The 24,324-nt window shown below is 41.1% G+C and overlaps 2 protein-coding genes and 1 long non-coding RNA gene across 3 annotated transcripts; 2 read left to right on the top strand and 1 right to left on the bottom strand.

Moving 5' to 3' along the window:
* Positions 1 to 2,714: 2,714 nt before the first annotated feature.
* Positions 2,715 to 9,940, bottom strand: NDUFS6 (NADH:ubiquinone oxidoreductase subunit S6). The gene is made up of 4 exons (XM_052788285.1): positions 9,789 to 9,940; positions 8,895 to 8,948; positions 4,764 to 4,886; positions 2,715 to 2,861 (listed from the first exon to the last, which is right to left on the bottom strand). The coding sequence occupies exons 1-4, from the start codon at positions 9,906 to 9,908 to the stop codon at positions 2,796 to 2,798; spliced, it is 363 nt and encodes a 120-aa protein (XP_052644245.1). The 5' UTR covers positions 9,909 to 9,940; the 3' UTR covers positions 2,715 to 2,795.
* Positions 9,941 to 9,973: 33 nt separating this feature from the next.
* On the top strand, positions 9,974 to 10,889 carry MRPL36 (mitochondrial ribosomal protein L36). Its single transcript, XM_052788286.1, has 2 exons — positions 9,974 to 10,061; positions 10,133 to 10,889. The coding sequence occupies exon 2, from the start codon at positions 10,143 to 10,145 to the stop codon at positions 10,458 to 10,460; it is 318 nt and encodes a 105-aa protein (XP_052644246.1). The 5' UTR covers positions 9,974 to 10,061; positions 10,133 to 10,142; the 3' UTR covers positions 10,461 to 10,889.
* A 1,178-nt stretch (positions 10,890 to 12,067) lies between these two features.
* LOC128142180 (uncharacterized) lies at positions 12,068 to 24,101 on the top strand. The gene is made up of 3 exons (XR_008235289.1): positions 12,068 to 12,222; positions 15,548 to 15,633; positions 23,650 to 24,101. It is a non-coding gene; the product is annotated as an uncharacterized LOC128142180 (long non-coding RNA).
* Positions 24,102 to 24,324: the final 223 nt, after the last annotated feature.

Here is a 24,324-nt window from a genome sequence, read left to right as displayed (position 1 = left end):
CTTTTTAATTAAAGGACAGAGCTACTAAGTAATATGAGGAAAAGGATGGACGGTCCTATTTGTTTTGGAAGTTTAAATATACAGTGATTTTCACCAAGAAAAGCTTAATGTATGTGGCAGTGAAAAGAGCCTATCTGGTTTTAGTAGGTAAAGGCAAGACACAGTTGTTAAGACAAGCTACACAACAATGTAGAATACTTTGTATTTCCATAGTGACAGAGTATAAACCATGGTTTGTACTCTGGTAACTGGAGTAAGAGACTATAGTTCCAGCCTGGGATGAATTACCTACAAAGAACAAAACAGTGACTGATAAAAATTTAAGTCTTAAAGTTTTATTCCACGTTGCTTTCTAGTCTGAATTCGTTGCCCAAGAACTGTAATGCTGATTTGATACTGATGTGTTTTAGTCTATCTTCATACATCCATTCCCACAGGTATCTGCTTGCAACCACCACAGTGAAAGTTACTGCTTTTCCTCACCTCTTTTTCCTGAAGATCAAGGCCGGCCTTTCCACAGGTATGTGGATGGTGTGGCTCAAAGTGCAAGACTTCATATAAACAGCCATTCACAACTAGATACACAAACTTAGCACATAGGAAACGATAAGGAGCAAAGTCTGAAGTTTTCCTATGAAGGCCACCAGAGCTAAGTAGAGACCTTCTTTGTTTCACTGGTGTCAACAGCTTTACATATCACAATCACTTCAGGAAGAATATCAAAGAACAGCATTCCATAGTTGAGACCAGTGGGATGGCATTTGTCTGGGTCCTCAGCAGATGCCGTGCCAATTTAAACATTGTTAATTTATTATAAGCAGCAGTGATCCAAGCAGATATATTATTCATAAGAAAATCAAAAGCCCAAGGAAAAGGACAACATATGATTACTTATTTCAGGTCACTTTGCAGAGATGATTGCACCACGGGAGAACTGTGCCAGCCAAGACACTCTACAAACTGGTAAGAGCGCCAGACTAAAAAGCAACCAGGTCTATGCTTAAAAACAGACACTGCAAGTTCAAGTAGTTATTTTATATTTAGAGCATGAGATGGACTTACCTACCACAAGACCATTTATAATGTCACATTTATGCTCAGTTGACAGATCATTCGCCTAAGGTCAGACAGGCTGAATGCAAGTTACTGGGTTTTATGAAAGGATCCTTTGCCATCTTTGTACATGCTCAAGTGCCACCTGAAAGGCAACATACATTAAGTCTTCTTGAACTTGGCCACTGCACTAACATTACAAAACTACAACCATCATCACAGCCATCTAGCCTCAGTCAGACCCTGGGCTTATAGAGTCAGTGCTCAACAACCTACACTGAATTTACAATGCGTAACTCTAATACTACTTCCTAAATCTAGGTCATTACAAAGAATGAATTAAAGGCCAGTCAGATGATTACTGAAACCAGCAGCAATGGAAAGAAGAAAAAGAGAGGGAAGGAAGAAGAAGGGGAAAAGATAGAAAGGGAAGTTAAGCTGTTACAGGTGGAATGAATGAAAAAAGCAGAGGGGTGTACATGCATGTGAGTAATTGCAGTATAGCCTCTAAACACACAACTTCTACAGACAGAATAGTTCAGACCTTGCTTTAAGCCTGACTGTGTTGGTTCAACCTCACCTATAAATTGACACAAGCAAGTTAAGCAGCTGTAGGCCCACATAATTTGGTTCAACTTGATACCACCACATCAATTTAACTAAAGTGGTATGAACAGCAGGTTTAGAATCACACCCTGTTAAACTTTGGCCAAGCAGCAATTACTACCTGGGACCATGTTCCATCACCAGCATTTAAAAAAAGACAATTACTGACAACAGATTAAAATGCTCTCTGGAGCAAAGACCAAAGCTCAGACCTTCCTTCTCCAGACATGCACCCTGTTTAAGAGTCATGCTTATATGGCAGAACGCTACATAAGTGAAATTAAGAAAGAAGGTAAATGATATCCTACAACCAGCCTCACACAGCCTAGGTGGTATTACACATAGGTGGATGCTCTCATTGTCCGATTATCTGTATTAAAGGAGTAGAAGCTGCTACCTGAAATGGAGCAACCCCTACTTTGAGTCTGACAAGGCTCAGTTCCTAAAGAGGTTTCAAGGGTGTGAATTCCAAGCAGAATCAAGTATTTATACTCTGATCCTCTCAACTGGAGGACAAATGCTTACATCCTCACCTTTCATGTGTGCCAGCTTAGATGGTTCTCCAGCTCACACCGATTACCATTCTAAGGCACTGGCTGTTTCTTTTAAACAAGTAGCAAGTATAGCTACTTTAACTCAGGGATGACCACTTTGCTTCCAGGAGTAAGTGTTGTAATGCTGAGTATCATAATATCTTTATGCTTCCATTTGTGAATCTAGCTATAGATACTAGGCCATGAACAAATTAAGAGTGTCAAACAATGCCAAAAGACAAACACTTAGGATAATTAATCCCCCAGTAAACATTTACATCCAATTTAGTGTTGAAAAGAATACAAATCTACCCAGTACAAACCAAACTTATGCTGCAGCCAAACGCCCCTTCCAAGCCTATAAGAAATTTGCCAAACAAGGCAGGACATTTTTTCCATGAAAACCAATTAAGTATAAAGCAGATATTGTAATACCATTCAGCTCTCAAATACCCGACAAGCTGGGCTTTAGAAAGGTACAGACTGGACTTTCCATGGTTAAGATAAACACAAACAGTAATCTTGGGTTTCTAAATATATTGTTTATTTATAGTTAAATGTTAACATCTGAACAGAAATCTGCAAGCATGCAGGGATAATCTTTCAGTGATGTTTCTGTTTAAACTGAAGTCCACAGTAGCCACATGTTCCAGTCTTTGTATCTTTGTCCTGCAAAAATATAAAAATACAACAGCTGCTAGTTTCACTTTATAAAACTTTCAGAAATTACAAATCTTCTCCTATTTATATGTGCCATCTTAAAACAGATCAATATAGCTGAAGTACAGAGTTCAATCTTCTTTGAAACACTGGAAGTAAGAACGATGGTACGAGGTTTGTGCTTGATTTCTGTATCCTATGCAGTTTCCCCTCTGCCAGCCTTTTAACTACTAGGCCTAATCTCAACAATATAATTTTAAAGTCAAGCCAAGTGATATCTCTTCAGCAATAAAGTTCTTACCGAACTGGACATCTTAAGTCAGTTCAGTCATATCTGTTCCAATGTTCTGAAAAGATAATTTCACAATTATTTTAATACAGAATAGGATTTGGCATTTCCAAGTTATATTAAGACAAGGATTTTTGGCCAGTAATGTAACTTGACAGAGTTAGTTGCAGGAAGGAGGAAATTTCAGTAGGATTCTAGGGGAAACTCTGAAAGAAAATGTTTTATAGAAAAGTAGCAGTTACTACTGTATAAAATTTTATTCTTCTCTCCAAAAGATACTTTTTTTTTTTTTAAATTTAGAAGTGTGACTGACTGCGAGCTGTTGTTGTAGTCCTCCTTAACACGAAAATAGCCAAGAGTTACGTAAACACTAAGGGATCTTCTGCTATTTAACAACATGACTATTTGCAGTCATGAAGTGAAGTAAACTCATAGTTCCCCTTCCTTGATACAGGATTGGAAGTAAAAAAATCCAGACTACCCTCCACCCCCAAAAGCCTGGATTTCAATTATTAGGGCTAGGGGAAACAAGCTGGTCTAATACCATTCTCTCTTTGCAGACATTAGCTTTCAAGAACTAACCCACAGACATCTTGCAATTTGATTGTTAACACAAAAAGGTTTCAAAATTCACAAAAACTAAAGCATTCCTCAAGAAGTGTGGCACAGGTCAAACGAATCAACATAAATGCAACTTATCAACAGTGTGCTACGGAAGGTAACTGAAGAACACAAGCTTCCTAAGTTTTATAAATTAGAACCTCCAAGCATTTGACTTTGAATAATGTCAAATGAATCATCATAAAGTGCTTGCTTTGTTCAAAATAGAAATGCTTGTGATTATAGCTAGGAGTTGCAACAACATGACACTAAAGGACATCAGCTCTCCCCTGCCATTCTTTTGGGTATTAAGCAAACATCAAAGTTTAAGTGAGCAAGCAAAGATTTTAAGACATCTGCCATCAGGGTCTGCCCAAGAACAATACCTAAGCAACAGGTCGTCGTTGATTCCACTGAGGTCATATGACAGTAGCCTCAATATTCTTACTCTCTAGAATAAGAATACACTGGAAACTATCACTGCTGTCAGGGTAAATACAGAGATAAGAAGACATTTATTCTTCACTGATTCTCTAACCATGATGGAAACTTTAAATCTTCAGAACTACCAAGGTTCCCAAAGACTGAAAGAGTTTTGTTTTGTTTTTCTTGAACACACAGGATTCAAAATAAATTGCATATTCCTAAGAATGTTGCAAATGTATTCTCAACCTACATGGTGGCATTTAAATAATTAGAGTAAGTTTCTCCAAACACAGCAGGCATATTATTTTTTGCTCACAAGGCACTGCTTGTTCATATTAATTGGTAGCTAATTTTTTTTTCCAAAAAAAAAAAGATTGCCCCATCAAACCAATCAAAATCAAGAGCAAGAAATACCTCGTAACTTCAAATGGAAACGCTCCAGCTCTTCTGAATAAAAATCCTAATTTTATATTAAGCACCAAATAAGATTAACATCTCAGGTGGTTAATCCTTTTACTTTGTTAAACTAACCTGCCAAGAAGTAGAGGCTCTTACAAACAAGCAAAGCATGCCATACACAGATCAAAATATATTACCAAGTTTATGTATACTTTAGGATGTCCCAAAGCTCCACCACCACCATCGCATGATATCACTCTGCTTTCAACTTCACTCACAGGCTGCTCTGCTATCAAATCAATTGCAAAATTCTTGTTCACCTGTAAGAGAAAAAAAGGAAGCTTTCAGATACCTTCCCCACTCAAACAGAAAGCAAGTGCTGTTTACCATCTCTCCAAGCAATTCCACTACAGCCACTTTGAGAAGTTCCTGCATATGTTTCCTCCCACCTCCTCCACCAACTCTTAAGGCTGTGCTATAAGCCAGATCGGCGAACTAAGTACGTTGACTCTGCAAAAGTAATCCCCTTCCCCTGATACCCAGGCCATATCAGTGCTCAGGTTTACAAAGTGACCTAAGCAGAATCAGCAGAGAGGTCAGCAAGAACAAGCAGCCAAGAACAGAAGATATTTAACTGACACGGCCTCTGTATTGTGCTTTAGCAACTACATGATAAAATTGCAAAAGACTCACTGCGGATAAACTCAAAAATAATGGTGGGACAAGTAAGGTCAGGAGTGAGTTAAAACAACTGCTGGTAATTTAGAGCCTCTCACCACACACCTTATTCTGTCACTGCATAGGAATCTCAGGAAAACACAAACATGATGCGTAACAACAATCAGAAAGACAAATTGTTCAACATTAGAAAAAAAACAAAAAACCCTCTAAATGCCACCACGCCACTCTAAATCCATCTCATACACACTTCCTGAATATGCACATCCCTGGTAAGTATGGCTTTTTTCCTAGAGCACATCTACGTGGCCTGGCAAACATATCCAGGTCTAGACAGGCCTGCGACACAGCAGCTTGTGCCTCTGCAGGACCAACAGCACCCAGCCACAGCGCTTTCCTCCTTCATCCACACCAGCCTCTTCCAACCCAGTCTGCACCAGCACTGAGCAGACAACCATCCCTACCCCTCAGACAAACCTGCTCCAGGAGGGACCAGCTTTTTCAAAGGCAATGTTATCACGCAAGAACATAAAATAATATGCACACCCAAAGAAGGCACTATCGATACACTGCTCTGCGTATAAGGTTCATAAGCATGCTGGTATTTGAACAAAGATTAAATTCTTAGGAACAAGATACCTAAGTGTTAATTAAATTAATCCCCGAGAACTACAATGGTATTTTTATACAGTTCTAGTATACAACTTAGGGCCTTTCACCAAGCCTCCAACTAAGTCTCCCCAAAATTTGCATTTTTGGTACAGCAGTGGAAAAGTCAGTTTTGGATAAAGAAAATGCAGTTGTTGGCAAAGAAGATGATAGCTAAATAAAGTTAACAAAAAAATTAACTTTTGGTATTGAAGCAAATTAGCAACATCAAGAACTTCACTGCCTGGGGCCTGTGTCTGCAAGTCATATGTAATCTTTGCCAACCTGCAAGGATTTTTACTGCTGCTTTTAATAATGCTCAAAATGGTGCATCCTTCATTTCATGCTAAAGAAGGAGGGAGATAGCACCATGATGCCCCTCTGCTTCAAGATCAGAAGCGGAACTCCATTATTCCCAACATTTCTTAACCACAAAGGTATTTGTGGGGAGAGAGGGGAAGCAAGAACCTCTCATCCACTGTACAGCTACGACTTGTCTGTGGTTCAGCCTACTAAACAAGAGAATCTAGGAACTCGCAGGGAAAACATGCCAGAAAAAAAAACAGAGACTGAGAAAAACTGTGAGGAAAAAAAGAAGTTGTTTCAGTCACATTGTGTCCCTTCATTTAAAGCACAGCAGTAGCTAGCGGGAAGGGACCATTTCCCTCAGCACATCCAAACGCACCTTGCCCAATGCGTAATTCAATGAGCAATTTTTTTCCTGGCCATAGTGCCAGTTTGACAATCCCATTGCTGCTTCTGTCCACCTACTTGTCTGTGCCAATACATGGTCTGGGAGGCAGAGAGATAAAACCAAACTTGGAATTGACCCAGGTCCAAAGATCCAGAGGGAAGGCAGGAGGTTGTATTTAAACAGGACCAGCACTGAGGTCAGTTCTCCTTGCAGCTTCAGCTGCTGCATCAGCCCAAGGGAAAGCGTAGAGCCGAAGCAGGAACGGCAGCATCGAATTAGGTCCTGTGGCACCTTAGGGACTGTACAAGGGCAGGATGACCCTAGCTGGACCGCAGCAGATGCAGCAGATGACCAGTTGCCATGCTCGGTCTTCTCACAGCTACTTGCTTCAGGCCCTTGCCAGAGAGCACCAGTCCCCTGGTTCTGCACATCCAGTGCAGAGAACAGTGATTTTAGCTAAAACACATGGATTTCATTAGCAGTTAGGCTGGCAGAACTGAGGGGACAATAGCCACATACTCTGGGCTGTGCCCCCGGGCCTGGTCACCACCCGGAGAGGCCACCTGCAGCACCCAGGCATTGGCCCAGACGTCCTCACCGAGGGCACCTGCACCCAGAGGCTGCGTCCCCAGAGAAGAAAGCTGCCACGGCTGGACTGGGCCGATCACAAGGCACACTCGACCACCCGGAGCGTACTGAAGGTGAAGAGAAGAAGCAACTGAGAATGTACAGTCACCCACTTTGCAGGCTAGCTTTAGCTTCAGAAACAAGACAACACTCAGACTACAGACACAGCTGTGAAACCCTAATACTAGCAGCTGAAGCACATTGGGGAATAATGGCAAAGCCCCTAGAGAGACATCCCATTAATAAGCACAGATGAGGATCATTTCAGTATTTAACATGTAGGTTTTGCTCCAATTTCACAATTAAAACCTACCATTAAACCTTGCTCAGCAGACTTAAAGCTTGTCTTTTGCTGGAGAAGGAGAAACTGGGTTGAACTGAAAACGCTGGGTGTTCCTCACCACAGAGAGTCTGAAATCAGCTGCTGGCAAAGGCACATCAGAGGGACCAGTGCCCTGTGGAGAATTAGGCTTAAGGAGCATTTCCTACAAAGTTACAGAAGTAGCCAGAAACAGGCATTGCATTTAGGAAAGACCTACTTTGCCACTATCCTCCCAGAAGTAAACTACTTCAGCATTTTAAGTGACATTTTCATTTAACTATTTCCCATGTAGAATCCCCATTTTTGCCACACAGCATGAATTAAATTGCATCTGTGATACAGTCAGGTAAACTCAATGTGGAAATTCAGAAATCAGCATAATTAGTTCAGATTAATTTAGGAAGGGAATAATTACACACAACTACATTAGAAGTCTACCGCACCATACATTTAAGGCCTCTACTATACATACACATTTATAGCATTAACACTAACACACTAATCAGACACTCAGGCATTAAGGAAGACAATTTAGCTGAAACAATCTCTGCTTCTCTCCAAAAGGCCAGCAGACCCCTCATGAAGCTGTGCTGCTCGATCATTAGAGAGAATTCAGCGCTAAAGGACTTACAATTTCACAGACCCACTCTATTGATAAGCAGCAGCAGCAACAGGCCCACAAAATAACTTCACAGTAGCACACTTGGCTGATGCTAGTGTTACTAGACTTTGCCTTTGAGGCTTTGTTATTTCAGAACACTTTAAATTTTAGTTTTATTTGTCACATAACTGTTTCAGCAAAAGCTTCCCAGGGTCTGGAAATGAAGTGGCCTCATTAAAAACTCAGTTTGCGTAAAGATCAAGATTTTAACTAAGCAGAAGCAAATTAAGCTTCAAAACACACATTTAAACAGATATATAGATGCACAGTTCAGCAGACCATTTAATTATGTGATTTTTCTGAACTCAAATGGCACTAAAAACATGCTTAAATTTTCTTAAAACACATGCTTAAAACAAAAAGTGGTCCAAGTTTAAGATGCTCAAATATCTACAACTTTCACAGCCTAAATGTAAGTAAGCACTTAAGAAGCATAGGACAAGTCTTGAATTTTTCCAAATTTGCCAAAAGTAGGGAGGTACACAGAAGCTACTATAAGCTGTCCTAAAAGAAGACTTTTCACCGTAGTGAAAAACACACCAAAACCCAAAATCAAAACCAGTTTGGTTGGTTTTGGGGGTTTGGTTGGTTTGTTGGTTGTTTTTTTTAATGACAATCAAGTTGAGGACATCAATATCAGGTATTAAAAAACCCCAGAAACCACCCCCTCTCCCGTGAGTAAAAGTAGAATGAGTTACCTCCTTTTGACGTCCAACGAACCTAACTCTTCTATAATCCTTTTCTTCATATACCTAAAATATAAAATAAACTTGGTCTTATTTAAAAAGCAATGACCATAAACAACACAAAGGCTTACAGCACTGTCAAGACTAAATGGTTTAAATAGTTTCCTCGGTTTCAAGTATTGTCATCATCTTACAAGTATGTACTGCACAGAAAAAGTAGTTTCTGTTTCTCTCACCCAGGAAAATAAATTTTAGGTTGGAAAATAGAAAAGAAGGAGGGGGAGTATTAATCCAGTAAACAGAAGCCTTAGCTCTGACCATAGAGACGAACACAAGATTTATTACTTACAATGCTGTTCCTCGATCCCACACTGCCATCTGGAAGGTGAACTAAACTAGGAAATTCAAGTTCCATATTTTTTTTTTTACGTTCGAGTCAAGTAACCACAGCGAGGACCTTCCACCACATCTCCCTCTCTCCCACCTCCACAAGATACTACACAAGCCTCCCCAGCTCGCACGCTCGCTTTTTTTACACGAAAGAACAGGGAAAATGGATTCACGAGGCACTGACACAAGGACACCTCCTACCTGCCAGCTCCTCAGCTGTGTCAGACCCCGGGTTCAGACCACAACGCCTGGTCACGCCTAACGACCCTCTTCCTAATTAACAAGCCTCTTTTTTCGACATCGCACGTACCTTTGCGCCTACGTACCACGCAACAGCGTTCATTTCCACACCGCCTCGCAAACGAAGCGGTACACCAGCGTGCCGCTCGCAGCCCCGGCAGCGGTTTCCCCGCAGGCCCCGGCACGGCGGTTGAGGCGGCCCGGACGCTTCCACCCTCCCCGGGCAGCACCGACCCCCGGGCCTTCCCTCCTCCCACCGCGGCCCCACGCTCTCACCTGCCCCGTGTGCGTGACCAGCTCGCCGGTACCGGAGGCCCGCACGCCGTAGGACCGAACGGCGGCGGCAACCGGGCGGAACGGCAGCAGCAGGCGGAAGGTCGCGCCGGGCGCCGCCATCTTGAGGCGGCCACGTGACACACCCCCCTCCCACGCTGAGGCGGGCGCAGGCGCAGCTCTTCGCCCGCCCTTCGCCGCGCATGCGCGGGGCCGCCTGAGGCGGGGAGGTGAGCGGCCGGCTGCGGCGGGAAGAGGGGAGCGGCGGCGGTGCCGGTCAGTGCCCGGTGCTTTCCGTTCGGGGTTCGGGGGGGTCGGGTGTCCTCACCGGTTCGCTGTCCCCGTAGGGCTCGGAGCATGCTGTCCCTCCTGACCAGGGTCGCCGGCGGGCCGCTCCGCTCGCTGGGCCGCTCGCCCTTCTCTTCCCTGGCCCCATGGTGGCGGGCGGCGGTGAGGCGGGCCGCGCCGCTGTGGTGCGGGGCGGCCGCCCCCCGCGCCTCGCTGCTGGCCGCCTCGCCGCCGCCCGGGTTGCTGCTGCCGCCGGTCCTCCTCGCGGGGCTGAAGACGAAAACCTCCTTGAAGAGGCGGTGCAAGGACTGCTTCATCGTCCGGCGGCGGGGCCGGCTGTACGTCCTCTGCAAGACCAACCCCCGGCACAAGCAGCGAAAGCTGTAGCCCCCGCCGCCGCCGCCGCCGCCGGGAGCCTCTCCCGGCCGGGAGGGCGGCTGCGGGGCCCCGGAGGGGAGGCGTTCGCCCGTCGGGCCTCGGAGCCCTGCCTTCTGCCTCCCCGCCGCTGGGACCGCTGCCCCTTCCCCGGGTGACCCTCGGGAGCTGACCGCTGGGGACGCGAATCCCAAAATGGTGTCGGTGAGGGTGTTTCGTCTTAGCGCTGACGTAGAGCGAGTCAAGGTCTTGGCGGCCCTTGCCGTGACTTCGGACCGTGGATGGGGAGGACTGGAGTGGGAAGCCACAACTTTCAGGACCTCCAGTCGTCTTAGCCGTGAAGCCTTAAAAATCACCTCGCTGTTCAGTTAGTAAGGGCAAAGTTGACTCACTGGTACGCCGAGATCCATTTGTGTTTCATTAAAGCAAAATGAAAATAAACGCTGCCGATTGTGCATTATTACAATATACAACGAATCTTTCTTAAAAGAAAAAAAAAAAAGCCTAAATATGCAAAGCTGTGATAACAGAACCAATAGTTGCAAGCTCAGGTGTGCCCCTCTCAAGGGGCAAATTAATATGAAATATGTTGCATTGCAAGGTAATGTTCTAGCTTTTGGCTTGGCTCATAGGTGAGGTAAAAATTTCTTCTAACTATTGAGTTGTGCAGACATAATCCCACGTAGCTTCAGTAATGCCAATGTAAATAACCCTTGCTGCTTATCACGGTGGGTTTTGAGGGGAGATGGTGGTATTTTAATTAGTATAAAGTAATCCACACTTTTTAAAGTTTTAGTGTCTAAAGTTATCATTTAATGGTATATTGACCATTCACAGTGTATTCAGAAGAGTTCTTAGCCTCATCTTCCTTCAGAGAAGTCTCCTCTGATGTTTCTGGTGTACCTACTATTTCTAAGGTTTCCCAAACCTTAACCCAAATAAAAAGGCAATACCTAGGAATCATTGCCTTTTGGGTGGAGTTTGTAAACCATTTTGTGTAGGTGTCTACAGCAAAGAAGATAAAAATAGTAATTTCAGATTCCAGCTAATTTGCCTTAAGTTTCTGCAAAGCTTCAGGGTCACTCACATAAATCAGGGAGGCTTTAGAATTAGCCCCCCCCCCCCCCCCTTTTTTTTTTAATGCAACTTTTCCTCTGTCCCTTGAAACAGCTCTCTCCTAATAGAGGTGTGGGGAGAATGACTGGGAACACTAATGCCTCAGAGGTCACATAGCCAAGTATGCTGTTGAATGCAAACTCTAATGGACTGGTACCTGTGGATTACAATTAGACAGCCAAAATTGCTACAATCCCCAAAGGTGTTCCTCATGCTTGTGAATATGGTGATGCTTGAGGCAGGAGTGTTCAATCTTGTGAACTGCAAGTTCTCAACAGAAGGTACCAAACTAAACTTTTGGACAACTATCAAGTTTGTGCTACAAGTTTGCCAGAGTACTGTGAGAGAGTGTCCCCAACTTAGAAGAGGTGAAATTGGTTGAGCACTGTGTTTCGGGTTGCTGTAACATTGGATAGTACGATGACTTGAAGACCTTTTCTGCCCAGTTATAATCCCACAACTTTAAAATTTCAGTAACTTTTATAATTACATTTTTTTTTGCTAGGTGCTTGATGGACAGTGAGAAGCTAAGCCTGGAAAGCTGTGGCTAAGCAACCCAGAGGCAATAGTTACTGACTGCTTCCCATGTGTTGGGCAGTTTATCTTTTCACTCATGTGTCTCATCACTGGAAATGTGGGTCTGGAGAGAGAGAAGGAGGTTAGTTAATAATGTATACATCCATCTTCGGGGACACCGAACAAGTTCACAGCAACGAAGGGGGAGAGAAATGGCTAGCTTCATCTAACTAAAGAGACACAGACTGATTCAAAATGTAGAAGCCTCCTCAAAGCCAAAGAACCTTGAAGTAGTGGAAAACTTGCTCTACTTTCAGAAGGTTTGGTTGAAATGTAGGCACTCACGAATAAGAGCTTCTACTTTCTAAATACCTGTAGCTTGTGCATGTAAATAAAATGTAAGCAGAGAAAGCCCTTGGAAAAGTTTTATACCTTTAACACGGTTTGCAGTTAGGCAGAAAAGCTCTGATTCTCAGATCAGAGTTAATGGTACACGTTTCTAGGTGTGTGCTGTGTGTTTTCTTCTGGCAGAAGAAGAGACTTGTATGCTCTGAACCCCTGTGATACCTTAAAGGTGTACCAATAGCTACACTCACAAGGTAAGTGGTGTATGTATGTCCGGAAAACCCAGTGATTTCCAGGCCCACCCACTTTGCTGGAGGATGATGAGGACTGTGCAAAGACCGAGCTGTGGATTGAATGAGTTGGCCATCAGGTGAAGTGAGGGTATGCAGGGGGGTTTTTTTAGGAAAGGTGATTGGCAGCTGGTCTTATTGCCTCCCAAACAGTTCATCTAGCCCCTTGGTCCTGTCAGAAAAAAGGGCAGCTCTCTGGTACAAGACAAATTGTGCTGGCGGGTTGCTGGGGAGATGTTCAAACCAGGGCTCGCTTGCCAAAGAGCAACTTCAGATGGTGAAGAGAGAGACCTGCCAGTATGAGTTGCCAGGGCTAGGAGCAGCAGTCGATCTCTGGCCAGACTTTTTGAATGCAGTAGTGTGTGGGGCTTGGGGACAAATTTACCCATGCCAGGCTGGTGCCTGTTAAATACAGTCTACACTCAGCAACAGGGAGTGAAATTTAGGGATAGGATTACTGTACAGCAGAGGGGGGCACAAATTTCTATGTTTTCATCTCCGCTTTTAACCCAAGACTTAAGTTTTATGTAGTGCTGACTCAGCAGCCTATTTCCACAACTTATAATTAGGAAAAATTGTTTCACAATTAAAGCCATTGAATTTAGTGCTGCTAGTCAGAAACTTGAGATGTGAAGTAATTTGAATTCAAATGTTTAATATGTCTGTAAATTATTCCTGTGTCGTGATCTGAACAACGCATGTTTGTGCTACCTGGGGTGGAGCGTTCAAAAGAATGGAGGATTCACGGCCATCACTGAAACGGCATATTTGGTCGTGCTAATAGATTTTGGAAAGAGGATTATAGGATTAGAAACTAGAAGGCTCTGAAATGTAATTGTACTCTGCCATTGACTTGCTGTATAATCTTGAAAAAATAATTTTGCCTTTGTCTCAGTTTCTCCATCTGTTAGGCAGGAGTGCTGAGTCTCACACTTCTAAGTACATTTTTTTAGTTGATGTTCACAAACTGTTGCAGAGGGAGGTGTTCTAAAAAAAATCAGATTCTATAGCTTTCTGTAATTTGGATGATGTGAGGAAGGTGACTAGAGCTGGTGGTGATCCATGCTTTTTTTAAGTTTACAACAACTACAAAATGAGAAGCTGATATAATGTCAGCCAGTAGCCTAGTGGTTGGTAGCTAAGAGTTTACATCCTTCATTACAGACTTTCTGAATGTTGTGCTACTTAAACAACTGTTTTCAAAGGATAGGGTACACAACTGCTACTTAAGCTACCCAGGCCAAAAATTTAGTCCTGGAATGCTAAAAAAGCCAATCTGTATTAGTTCCATAATTGCATGCATTTTCTTTTTTATTTCTCCCCCCTCCATGGATGTTGTGTGGGCAGAAGATGAAAGGGAGGGGAATGATAAGGAGAGCACAGCTAGAATGTAAAATGGTTTGGGGGGGAAATAGGACCTGATAACACAGGAAGAAGAATCCATACACTGAAAACTGAAATAAGACTCGGGCTCCAGTTACATTTTCAGCTTCTGGTTTCCTGCTGGTTTTGTGTCTAGGTTACCCCTTCCAGAATTCCTTCATTCTTCTTTAAATCCCCACAGTGGAGTAGGACTGTGACAACTGATGTTTCCTGTGACTGTCTCCATCATACAGTTATGAAAATCATTTGCAGTTGTGACTGACTGAACTTGTTTAACTCCTCAGAACTGTTCTAGGGAATGAGACTGTCAGATTCCTGATACGCAACAGGTAGAGATGTATTTAGGTCAACTGGAGGATAAATCTTAGAGCTCATGTATATTAATGATTGTCAGACTTTGTCTGTGGTTGTGTGTATGGTAATTATGGTATTGGTTGCTGAATTCAGGACAATAGCTCCTCAATGATGACAGGTGAGGGAGAAGTCTTTGGGGACTGTAGTACTGAGGGAGCTGTGTCTGCTCGGATCGAGGCGGTACGTGCTGAAGTTAGGTGACTGACAGGTGACTTTTTCAGATTCTGACACCACCAAAGTCAGTTTCCCAGGCTCAGTTAAAATAATAGCTATTTTTTGGTTCTGTAGACACCATGTTGCTTTTCCAATTATTTTATCTTACCCTGTATGTAAGCAACAAAATATAAAAATAAGCACAAGAAAGAGCAAACCTTAAGAGCAATTGCTAATGCCTTTGCAAAGTATTAACAATCAAAAGCTTTCCTTTATTTGTAGAGGTGAAGTAGATGGCTCTTCTGTAATATCCATGAGTCCTTGACTAGGCAAAGGGGAATTAAAAGTTGGAAGTATTATTTCACAAGAGAAATAAAACGAAAACATAAATACTCTTAAACAAGGAAAAAGAAAGTGAGAAGCAGGCTGCTTTCTCTTACTTGTTTAACAGTGCAATTGGACACGACGTGCTGTTGCAGGCACGGTTCACAATATCTTCTCTGTAACGCCAAGGTCTCTCTGTGGTTTCAGTGAGCCCCATGCACCTGATATTAGAGAGGTTTCATTACCAAAGCTAGTTTACGTGTATCTGCAGTGTCACCATATTCTAAAGTTCTGAATCAGCGAGGGTGGACATAACCTTGACATACACTGCTGAAAACTGTCAAATGACTTTTAAGGTGCAAATTAAGGATACAGTAGTCCTATTCAGTTTAATAAGGTTGATCATACCTTTAAATACTGGCATTCATTCCATTGCAGCTCATCAGATTATTAACTTGGAGCTTGAAATTCGTACCAGTGGCTTAAATTGAGGGGGGCTGAACGTTAGTGCCAGAGGCTGAGAAGGGGCTGGGTTCTTTCCGACTAGCTGGGACAGTTTAACTCACCGCATCTATGAGGGGTCATGCCCTCACCTGTGTGGTCTCCTCTGCTCTGCAGGACTGAATTTGTCTTCCTGTAGGAGTAGCTGAACTGCCCACGAAGCTGTTATTGAACTGTCACACTTTACAGCCCAGTTTATTTAGGTAAGTGGTGGTGTTTTACTTCTATACCTCTGGGAGATAAACTGCAGCAGTTTTGTTATTGCTCCGTATCCCACTTGTAGTGGAGGCAGCAATTTTTATAAGAGCTTCATCACAGTGAAGACATTGAACCTGATCTAAAAATGATGAAAGTGGGTATGGGGAGAATATTGGCACCCAAGATAAAGCTGTCACTTGCTGGAGTTACCCACCTGCCTCCAGAAATGGAAAATTCACCATTTCACCTAGAAGCTTGTGCATCAGACTTTGAAGTCCATTGTCTGTAAATGTGAATACAGTGTTGAAAAAGAGCAGTATTTTTCAAGAAGCCACCTGTTTTTATGTGGCACGTTGTGCAAAAAGGAAAGAAAAGTGAACTTTGTGAAGTTGTTTGATCTAAAAATACGTTGATTCCATTTAGTGGTTGAAAGTAAGCAAAGGAACAGGCAGGGAATGCTGTAAGCCTCTGTTGCACAGGATTGAAGTTTGGTAACGGATAGTGCCTAAATGAGGAAAAGGCTGGGAACAAGCAGTCTCAGAGTCTATACGGTTTAAAAGGGGACTCATCACTATGAAGAAAATAACCTGGGAAGCTATTCTTTATAAAAGCGGTGACTGAGATATCTAAAATAGGTCGCTTTCATAGGAAGTTCAGGCTTTAGATGAGAACCATTGCATGTAGATTGTGCGCCAAGTACTTTGGTTTTCTTTGAATGCTCATCCTGCTATTAAATAACAAGTTGGTTTTAAGAAAGTTGTCTGGTCATTCATCCTGGTCACCGATTGCATAGTCACAAAAAGGGAACTTATTTGATGTATTTAAGTGAATGACAATACAGTAAATATGAAATGGTGAACCGGGGCTCAATCTGAAGGCCAAAGAATTCTGTCTTACCAGAGGTAAAGGCATGAAACCTAAAACAGGGCTGCAGCCAGAGATCACATAGTGGATAGGCGAGCAGCCTGTCATGCAACTACGGGTCTGTTCCAAAATACTGTCGCTTCACTGTCAAAAAGGTGAGCTTGTTTGCTTTAATTTGCAGTTACTGAATTTTGCCGTGCCTTTCTTTGTTAGGGTCCTGTATTTTTTTTCTTCAGAAGGTACAGAGTCACTAAATTTGCATCACCCTTTAGTCTTTTGATAAGCTAATCGGATTAATCATTTTAGGTTTGTCACTATAAAATATTTTTTCTAGCCTTTGGATATTTCTATTTCCTGTACCCTCCCCGCATTTCTTTCTAAAAATACAAACACAGTAACTGTAGACAGAATCAACCTTAGTGATGCTGAACACTGAAGTTAAAATGCTCCTGAATTTTGCACTCACCAATCTTCTGCTTCCTTCATCTGCAGATCGCATTATTGCTACAGCTTTCCATGGAGTCCATGTTTGTTGTCAGTTTTCTGTGGCCAGTAAAGGCTTTACACTGCTTAACACTTCACAGCTTTCTGTTCTGCAGGTGTAGGTGCAATGCCCGATTGCTAGATGCACGACTTTGCATTTTAATGTAACAAAACAAAATTGTTTTGAGTAGGTTCAGCGTGTTGAGCAGCATAAAATTTTCCCCATGACTTCATTATCATTATTACTACTTTGCTGATTTTTATTACCCTGAATTTATCAGTGGTTGATCTATATCATTCCCAAATCACTAAAAAATCCACAGGGTATCTATCACTTGTCCTAATACCCCTGAAACCACAGTGAAAGACATTCAAATTTCATGATGGTTCCCATTTCCAGTTATGTTTTGACATCTGTTACTCAAGCAGTTGTTAATTCATATATATATATAGATAGATTAGGATTTTTTTTTAGAATTTTGAAACTTAAGACATCTCACTAGTCAGTTTGAATCACTGTGGTTTTAATCCTGGATCTTGTTCACTTGATCATCTGGCCTGCATGCATGATGGACAGCTTCCAGGATGCTTTCTTTCCTCAGAGAAAACCCAGAAAATGTTCTGTGTCTAGACTAGTTGAGCTATTCTCATATACAGTGTGGCTGGTTCCTCCAGCCCATCCTGGGCCTCCGGTACTACTTCAGCTGGCCTTGCGGTCTCACATTTCTTCATACCATGGTCTTCTGCATGCAGCATACATCCTCGGCATCATCCAACAGAAGCACAAACATGGAAGGCTGCAAATCACCCATCTCATCATCTTGGGCACATAGTAAGGAGATGCTATTTTTGTAAGGATTTGTAACGTGATGTTCAAAGAGGGGTTAGGAGGGAAAATAGGCAAGGAAAGACAAGGAGATTGTGGTGGAAGATCCTTTCTGGTGAGTTTTGGGTGCATCCCTTGATGCTGCTTGAAAAAGTGAAGAGCAAAACTAAAAGCATCCCACATTAAGGCTCACAGTGAGAGGTGGTGTAGTTGGGCGCTAAGCATGAATCGGACAATGACTGTGTGTGGCGTGAGCAGCAGGTCGGAGAGCTGTGGCGGTAGGGCTAGTGGTAGGGGCCAAGGTAGAGATCATTGGTGTTAAGGCCTGTGAAATGTTCAGCATTTGGAGTCTCCTTAAGCATTATGTAGTTGTAGTGTCTCCAGGCACTTTAAAAGATGCTGCCTGTGAATAGTATGGTCACCACCAGCTCTAGGCCAGTTCGTTGGGAGAATGGTGATAACTGGAAAAAGTTGTAAGGGCAATGTACATACATAAACTCCAACTCCCTGCTATTCTGGCAACTACTTCATATAATTATTTAAATAAATTCATTAAGTTCTGCATTGAAAACTAAGTGTCTTTTGCTAACACCACTCTCTGAAAGATAGTGTAGAATTTCCCTCCTCTTCCGAATCTTCTTCTAACTCCAGCTCTACATTTATTTGGGACTTGTTTATACTTATGCCAACATTATCTTTTATGTTAAATAGCACTTCTGTTCCTGGGGAATTTACGTGCTTGATATTTGTTTCTAGGCAGCTATCATGTCCTTTCTCAATCTTTGTTTTCCTAAGCTAAACAAGTAATTTTAGTCTTTTCTCATGAAGCAGACTTTCTGCTCCTCTCATCATCCTAATAGCCCTTTTGTGTAACTTTTGAATTTGTGAGATAAGGTTTGTAAGGAGAGGTAATATATTTTATTAGATGACTGATGTAGTTAGAAAGAAATAGGAAAGCTTTTGGGTATACAAGTCATTCTCGCGTATGCCCAAAGCTTACCAGCTTTTTTTCCAACTATCTCAATTTTCTAATAAAAGATATTGCCTCTGCCTACAAGCATTTCCTCTCATACATTCTTAGACATTATTGGCTACACCATACACCTTTTGAGTTAATCTTTCCTGAAATATTTTATACAATCTTGTCCTCCCAAATATTTCTGGGTTTGCCAATATGACAGATGAATATCTACCTCTGTGTTTCTTGGAAACACACCTCACCCAAGGTATTTTAGGATTGCCTTTGAACAAGTCGTGGGACAGCTTATATTAGTGCTGCAGCATCTTTACTTGAGATACCAGTATGCACAAGTTTTTGTCCTACAAGTAGCCAGCAGCCTACTTTCCTTCATTCAGTTCATGGGTGTTTTTATTATTATATTTTCCCCCATGTTGGTTTCCTATTGCTACCTTGCCTGCACATTTGACTGAACATCCCAGTTTTTGTGATAGGCTTCTCAATAAATGTTTGGGGGTTTGGCACACCCATCCAACACCTCACTTTTAGCCACTTCCTTACCAACCTTAAATTCATTAGGTAATCCTCCTTTTCTCTGTTTTAATTAACTTCATAAATGAACTGTCACATGTTTTCTTGAAGTCCTGGTAGATTAGATCTACTGTGTTTTCCTTTTTAGAAAAAGTCAAAGAAAGATGCTTTCGTTTGACATGATGTACACATGCTACATTGTGTTTCATTTAATCCTGTTTTCTGTTTATTTTCACATCATTACTTTTGTTCCATATCAAAACCCTTTTACACTGTGGAATTTAGCTTACAAGCTTGTGGTACTTACTTTCTACTGCTACTGTTTCAGTATTTTAAAAAAAGTATGAAATCAATAGGCCAAAAATATCCTGAGCCAGCTCTTTAAAGTCTCCTTGTAAGTTATCTGGATCAGCTGCTGTAATGTATTTATGCCTAGGTACACACTAATTGTTGTCTGTCATCAAGTGGTTTGATGGCGTAAGGCTACCAAAAGATTGAACAACAACTTATGTTTTGGGTTTGGGTTTTTTTGTTTGAAACAGCAAATAAGAGCAAAAGCTATTTCGCTGTCTTTCCTCCCACACCGCCCCCAAGTGTAGACATATATAAGGGGTCATGTTTTCACCAGGGTAAACAACGTGCCTTTAAAATGCTAGCCAATGTGTACGCAATTCCTCATGAGGACAAGAAAAGTTTAGTTTCAACACATACTACCAGGGGTGTCTAAAACTGCAGGTGTTTCTTAGCCACCCAACCCATACACCGTAGAAGTCGCTGTGCTTACACAAGGGTTTTTGTATCCTTCAAGTAGTATGTATGACACAGTAAAAAGAACCCTTCATTACCTTTCAAAAGGTACATGTATGTGAATTCGGATACTGAAATACATTAATATTTGAAAAGAAATATTGCACACTATTTTTTTATTTTAAGATTTCAGAATTTCAGTAAAATAGCACCAACCTGACCTAATCCCCACTGAAGTTAAGTGGGAAGAAGCTGAGTGACTTCAAGGAGTAAGATGCCATGTATATGTTCTCCGCAGAGCACACCCTGTCAGAGGTCCCTCCCCAGAAGAGGGGATAAGGTGGGAGCTGGGATGTGTGAAGCCTGTCCAGTGATTCACGCCTGTGCAAAACAGCTGATCTAAGGGCTTGGAGAGTCCCTCAAGGACACACAAGCTGCATTTCTAATACAATTTCAAGTGAAGAGGGTTTCCTTGCCAAAGTCGTCTTATTCTCAGCTCCAAATAATAGATGATCCTACCAAAATTATATAAAAATGAGATGTCTTATAAAGATGAATGGCATGCTTTGTAGGATATCAAGTGTACTCCTCTTAAACAGTCTATTTTTAGTGATTTCTTAAGAAATGTTATGCATGTTTGTATATGTGAAGGTTTGACTGGACTCACCCATCTTCTTTTTTTTTTTAATAAACCAGCATAAAGTAGAATTTATTTACATAATGCAATGATCCATGAAGGTTACCATAACATCAAGGGACCATATTAACCGCTTGAATGGAATTCATTAGAAATTAACTACCACTTAAATTAATTTTCCCACATTCACAAGGCTGTAATGGTGGAAAAAGGAACCGTCCATCAGCATGTACTGACAGGAGAGCTGTCACTGCTTTTATTTATAGGTGAATACATTAACCCATGAAGCAGCCTTTTCAGACCAAATCTTGAGCTTCTGTACAAATAAGCTCCTTCAGAAGACTTTTCTTTTAATAACTAATCCAGCCTCAGTTCAACAGGAACACATACTGCCTAACACTTTTGCCACTGGCTATACATATTGTAGCCTTTTCATAAGAGCAGTAGAAAAATTTACTCCTAAAACCCCCAAACTTCACACTGTACATAGTTTATTTTCAATGGATAATATTATTGATTAGATCTAGTTATAGCGATATGATGTTATCGGTATTGGTACTGCACAAACAAAAGATTGTCCATTGATTTTTCTTCTTTTGTAGTTTGTTACATTGTTTGAATTTTTTAACTGTCTTACAAATGAATATATGTGCAAGTCTCCAAACCGTAGGATGAAGGTGAACGAGACTTGGACCCGTCTGTGATCTAGGTATGCTTTGGGCAAATTTACTGTAGTACATTGTGATAATCAATTTGAATAAGCTACAATGGGAAGGAGCTTTGTGGCGCCTGGTAGACTACCATAGTTGTGACAAACCAATACAGCGTTAGAGGGGGGTGTCTTTTATCTATGTAAACCTCATAGCTGAAATGCTCTTAGCACGATTTCCTGTACGGTTTAATCCAAACAATTTTTTTCATGAATAATTATAGCTCAGAGCTAAAAGCTGGCCCTTACCAATTGATAACATTTTTTATTTTCTTTTTAACAGAGAAAGTTCAGTAAAAAAATGATAGCATTTTTAGCTTTTAAGAAACGCCCCCTATCTATGACCATTAATACTAAAATAACTAAATAAAATCAATTATACATGTTTTTCTGTTGGATGCTACCATATGTAATAAACAGTGGTGACACAACAACATCAAATGAGCCTGTGTGCCAGCAGTATTTCTCACTGAAGTGGTTCACTCTCATTGCTGTCCAGAAAGAGGAAATACAGAAGTTACAGTGAATCTCATAGCGTTGTGAATGCTTTCTCTTACGTTCCTCCATGGTTTCCATACCAATGTCAAAGGAAGCTTCACCACACAGTTTCTCATAGGAGGAATTTGGAGGGCCAGTGGCCTTCTCAGGTATTTCTGTGAGTTTATTGCTGTGTTCAGACACTTGGCCAGCATAGCAAATAGATGAGCTTTTCCTGGGTTACCCACAAGTCCCTATATTCAAAAGGAACTAAAGGCTGTCCTGTTACTCCAGTGATAAAATTGCATGCTGTTATCTTTTATGTTGTCCCCTCTGAAGATTCTTTCCAACAGCTTCTCAGATGTTACATGCTCAGGGCTAAAAATATAAACTCAGTAAGTGAAGAGAAAATATTTTACAAGCCCGGGCCCCAATAATATATGTAGTTTTCCATTTCAATTATTTAAATGTGGCTGTACTATGCTATTCAACTATGCTGAATTAAAAACTCAGCGTCAGTATTACCCAAAAAGACTATCGTTGCAGTTGTGTCAGTCTCAGCCTGATGTCACACAACTTCACAGAGAATTTGTTCGTGTTCACTTTTCTTATTTTTTATAGCTATACTTTAACTAGTTAAAGTGAAAATCCCTAAGTGCTTCTACCAATGGCTTGGGATGCTATTTATTTAGAATATAGGCAAGTGATTCTCTGATGTTCTCATGGCAGCCTAAGGAAAGCTTGTAGCTGCAAACAGACTAGCCACTCTCCTTCAAAAGTAGCAACTGTCACCAGTACAACATATGATTTATTTATTATTTAATGGATTTAGAGCATTTAAAATCCTTACAAACACTATTTTGTCTAATTCTTCCACATTTTATGTGGCACTGCCTTTTAGTTTGTCTGATTTGTATACGCTAATGTACACACATAATGTATAATGTGAATGAGTCAAAGTAGAAAATTACACTATTCTACTTAGTTCTCATCAGGGACTATAGTTAATTTGGTTAATTGATACAATATTAACTAAGTAATGACTCTCACTTCTGTCAACATTTTTACATTTGTTAAATTCCCCTGCCTGATTCTGCTTTTCTGCTTTATTTCCTTTTAAAATTTAAACATCTTAAGAAAAGGCTCTTCTCAATTAATGCATTTCATGATTGAGGAACACTGAAATTAACTTTTAGCCAATTAAATTTTTACGAGTATTTGCTATTGTCGACAGTAGTAAAAACTTCTGTTTCAGCCACATCAATAATTAATTTAGAAGCACATGCCTGAAATACTTCCACACATGCAAAGGAGTTGTTACTCTCCCACAGCTTCCCTCACAGTCATCCTGGTGACTCCCTTGGCACTAGTACGCCATTATTTTGTTGGCAGCATTTTGATTTCTGCATGGTTATGATTAACCTGTACAATGTGTTCCTCTTAATGCAAAGCTGTTTTCTTATCCCTTCAATTCTACAAACTGGAAAAAGCATATAGCCGGAGGCCACACAGAATAATACCAGTGTCAAGCTTTAAAAAACATATTTGTTTTGTGTCCTCTAAGGACAAATGATAGACATGTAAAAATGTTTTCTCTGTTTCTCTTTCAGGGAATACTTACTTTAGAATTAACTTCTGTCACAGAAAACATAATTTGAAGCATCTACTATATATTATTTCTGACCATTTCTGCTATAAAGAGGGAAAATAGTACATTGTGTATGACATGTGTGATTACAAGGTTATAGAAACTCTTTATGTTTCTCTTGTTGTTATGGTTTCTCCTTAGAAAGCTTGTCACTGGAAACAGAAGAGCGTCCTTCCTTCAAAAGAGGCAAGTATATAATACTATTAAGCAGCGCAGTGTAATGAATGTAATTAATTGCTTTATAATACTTTAAATTCCTACATCTCTGAAGCGCTCAGTGCTCTTCATCCAATCCAGCCATGTATCACTTTTGAAATACTTCAAAGGAGAAAAGAGATTTTTATGATACATCCTTAAGTCTTCTGATGATTACACATGCTGTAACCTATTTCTTCATAAATGTATTCTGTCTTTAATTTTGTCCTCTTCAAGATACAATCATCCTAGTGTCCTTTTATTCATAAAGATTGTTCCTTTACATACTTTCTCTGTCTTACCTATTTGTTAATTCTTTTTCTCTGTGATATCAAGCATACTTCATTTCATGCTTCGTTGTCCAGGTTTTAGTTTCAGCTCCAGTATATTAAATATTCCCACCCTTTTGCTCCATATTTTATAGTCGACAGTACAGAAGCGTTAAAAGCCTTTCTCAAGCAAAGAGAAAGATGAGTGTCCTTAATGTGGAATTCTCTTCCTTCGGAAACTTGATTGACCCCAAATCTTATGACTCCACAGTCAAGAAACATAAAACTCATTCAAGGCAAAAAGTATCTCAGCAACACTTTTCTGAAGTTAAAATATTAGAAATTTTCACTT

This window comes from Harpia harpyja, chromosome 5, assembly GCF_026419915.1.
Source record: "Harpia harpyja isolate bHarHar1 chromosome 5, bHarHar1 primary haplotype, whole genome shotgun sequence".
Classification (NCBI taxonomy): Eukaryota; Metazoa; Chordata; class Aves; order Accipitriformes; family Accipitridae; genus Harpia; species Harpia harpyja.
Note: the sequence above shows the minus strand (reverse complement) of the source record. Positions and strands in the feature narration are given on the sequence as shown.

What these genes read in the sequence shown, in the direction of transcription:
- NDUFS6 (XM_052788285.1), bottom strand. Translation starts at nt 9,908, where the DNA reads ATGGCGGCGCCCGGCGCGACCTTCCGCCTGCTGCTGCCGTTCCGCCCG. An exon ending in TGGTCACGCACACGGGGCAG is followed by an intron (nt 8,949 to 9,788) that starts GTGAGAGCGTGG and finishes TTTATATTTTAG; the next exon opens with GTATATGAAGAAAAGGATTA. An exon ending in TCGTTGGACGTCAAAAGGAG is followed by an intron (nt 4,887 to 8,894) that starts GTAACTCATTCT and finishes TTTCTCTTACAG; the next exon opens with GTGAACAAGAATTTTGCAAT.
- MRPL36 (XM_052788286.1), top strand. Translation starts at nt 10,143, where the DNA reads ATGCTGTCCCTCCTGACCAGGGTCGCCGGCGGGCCGCTCCGCTCGCTG.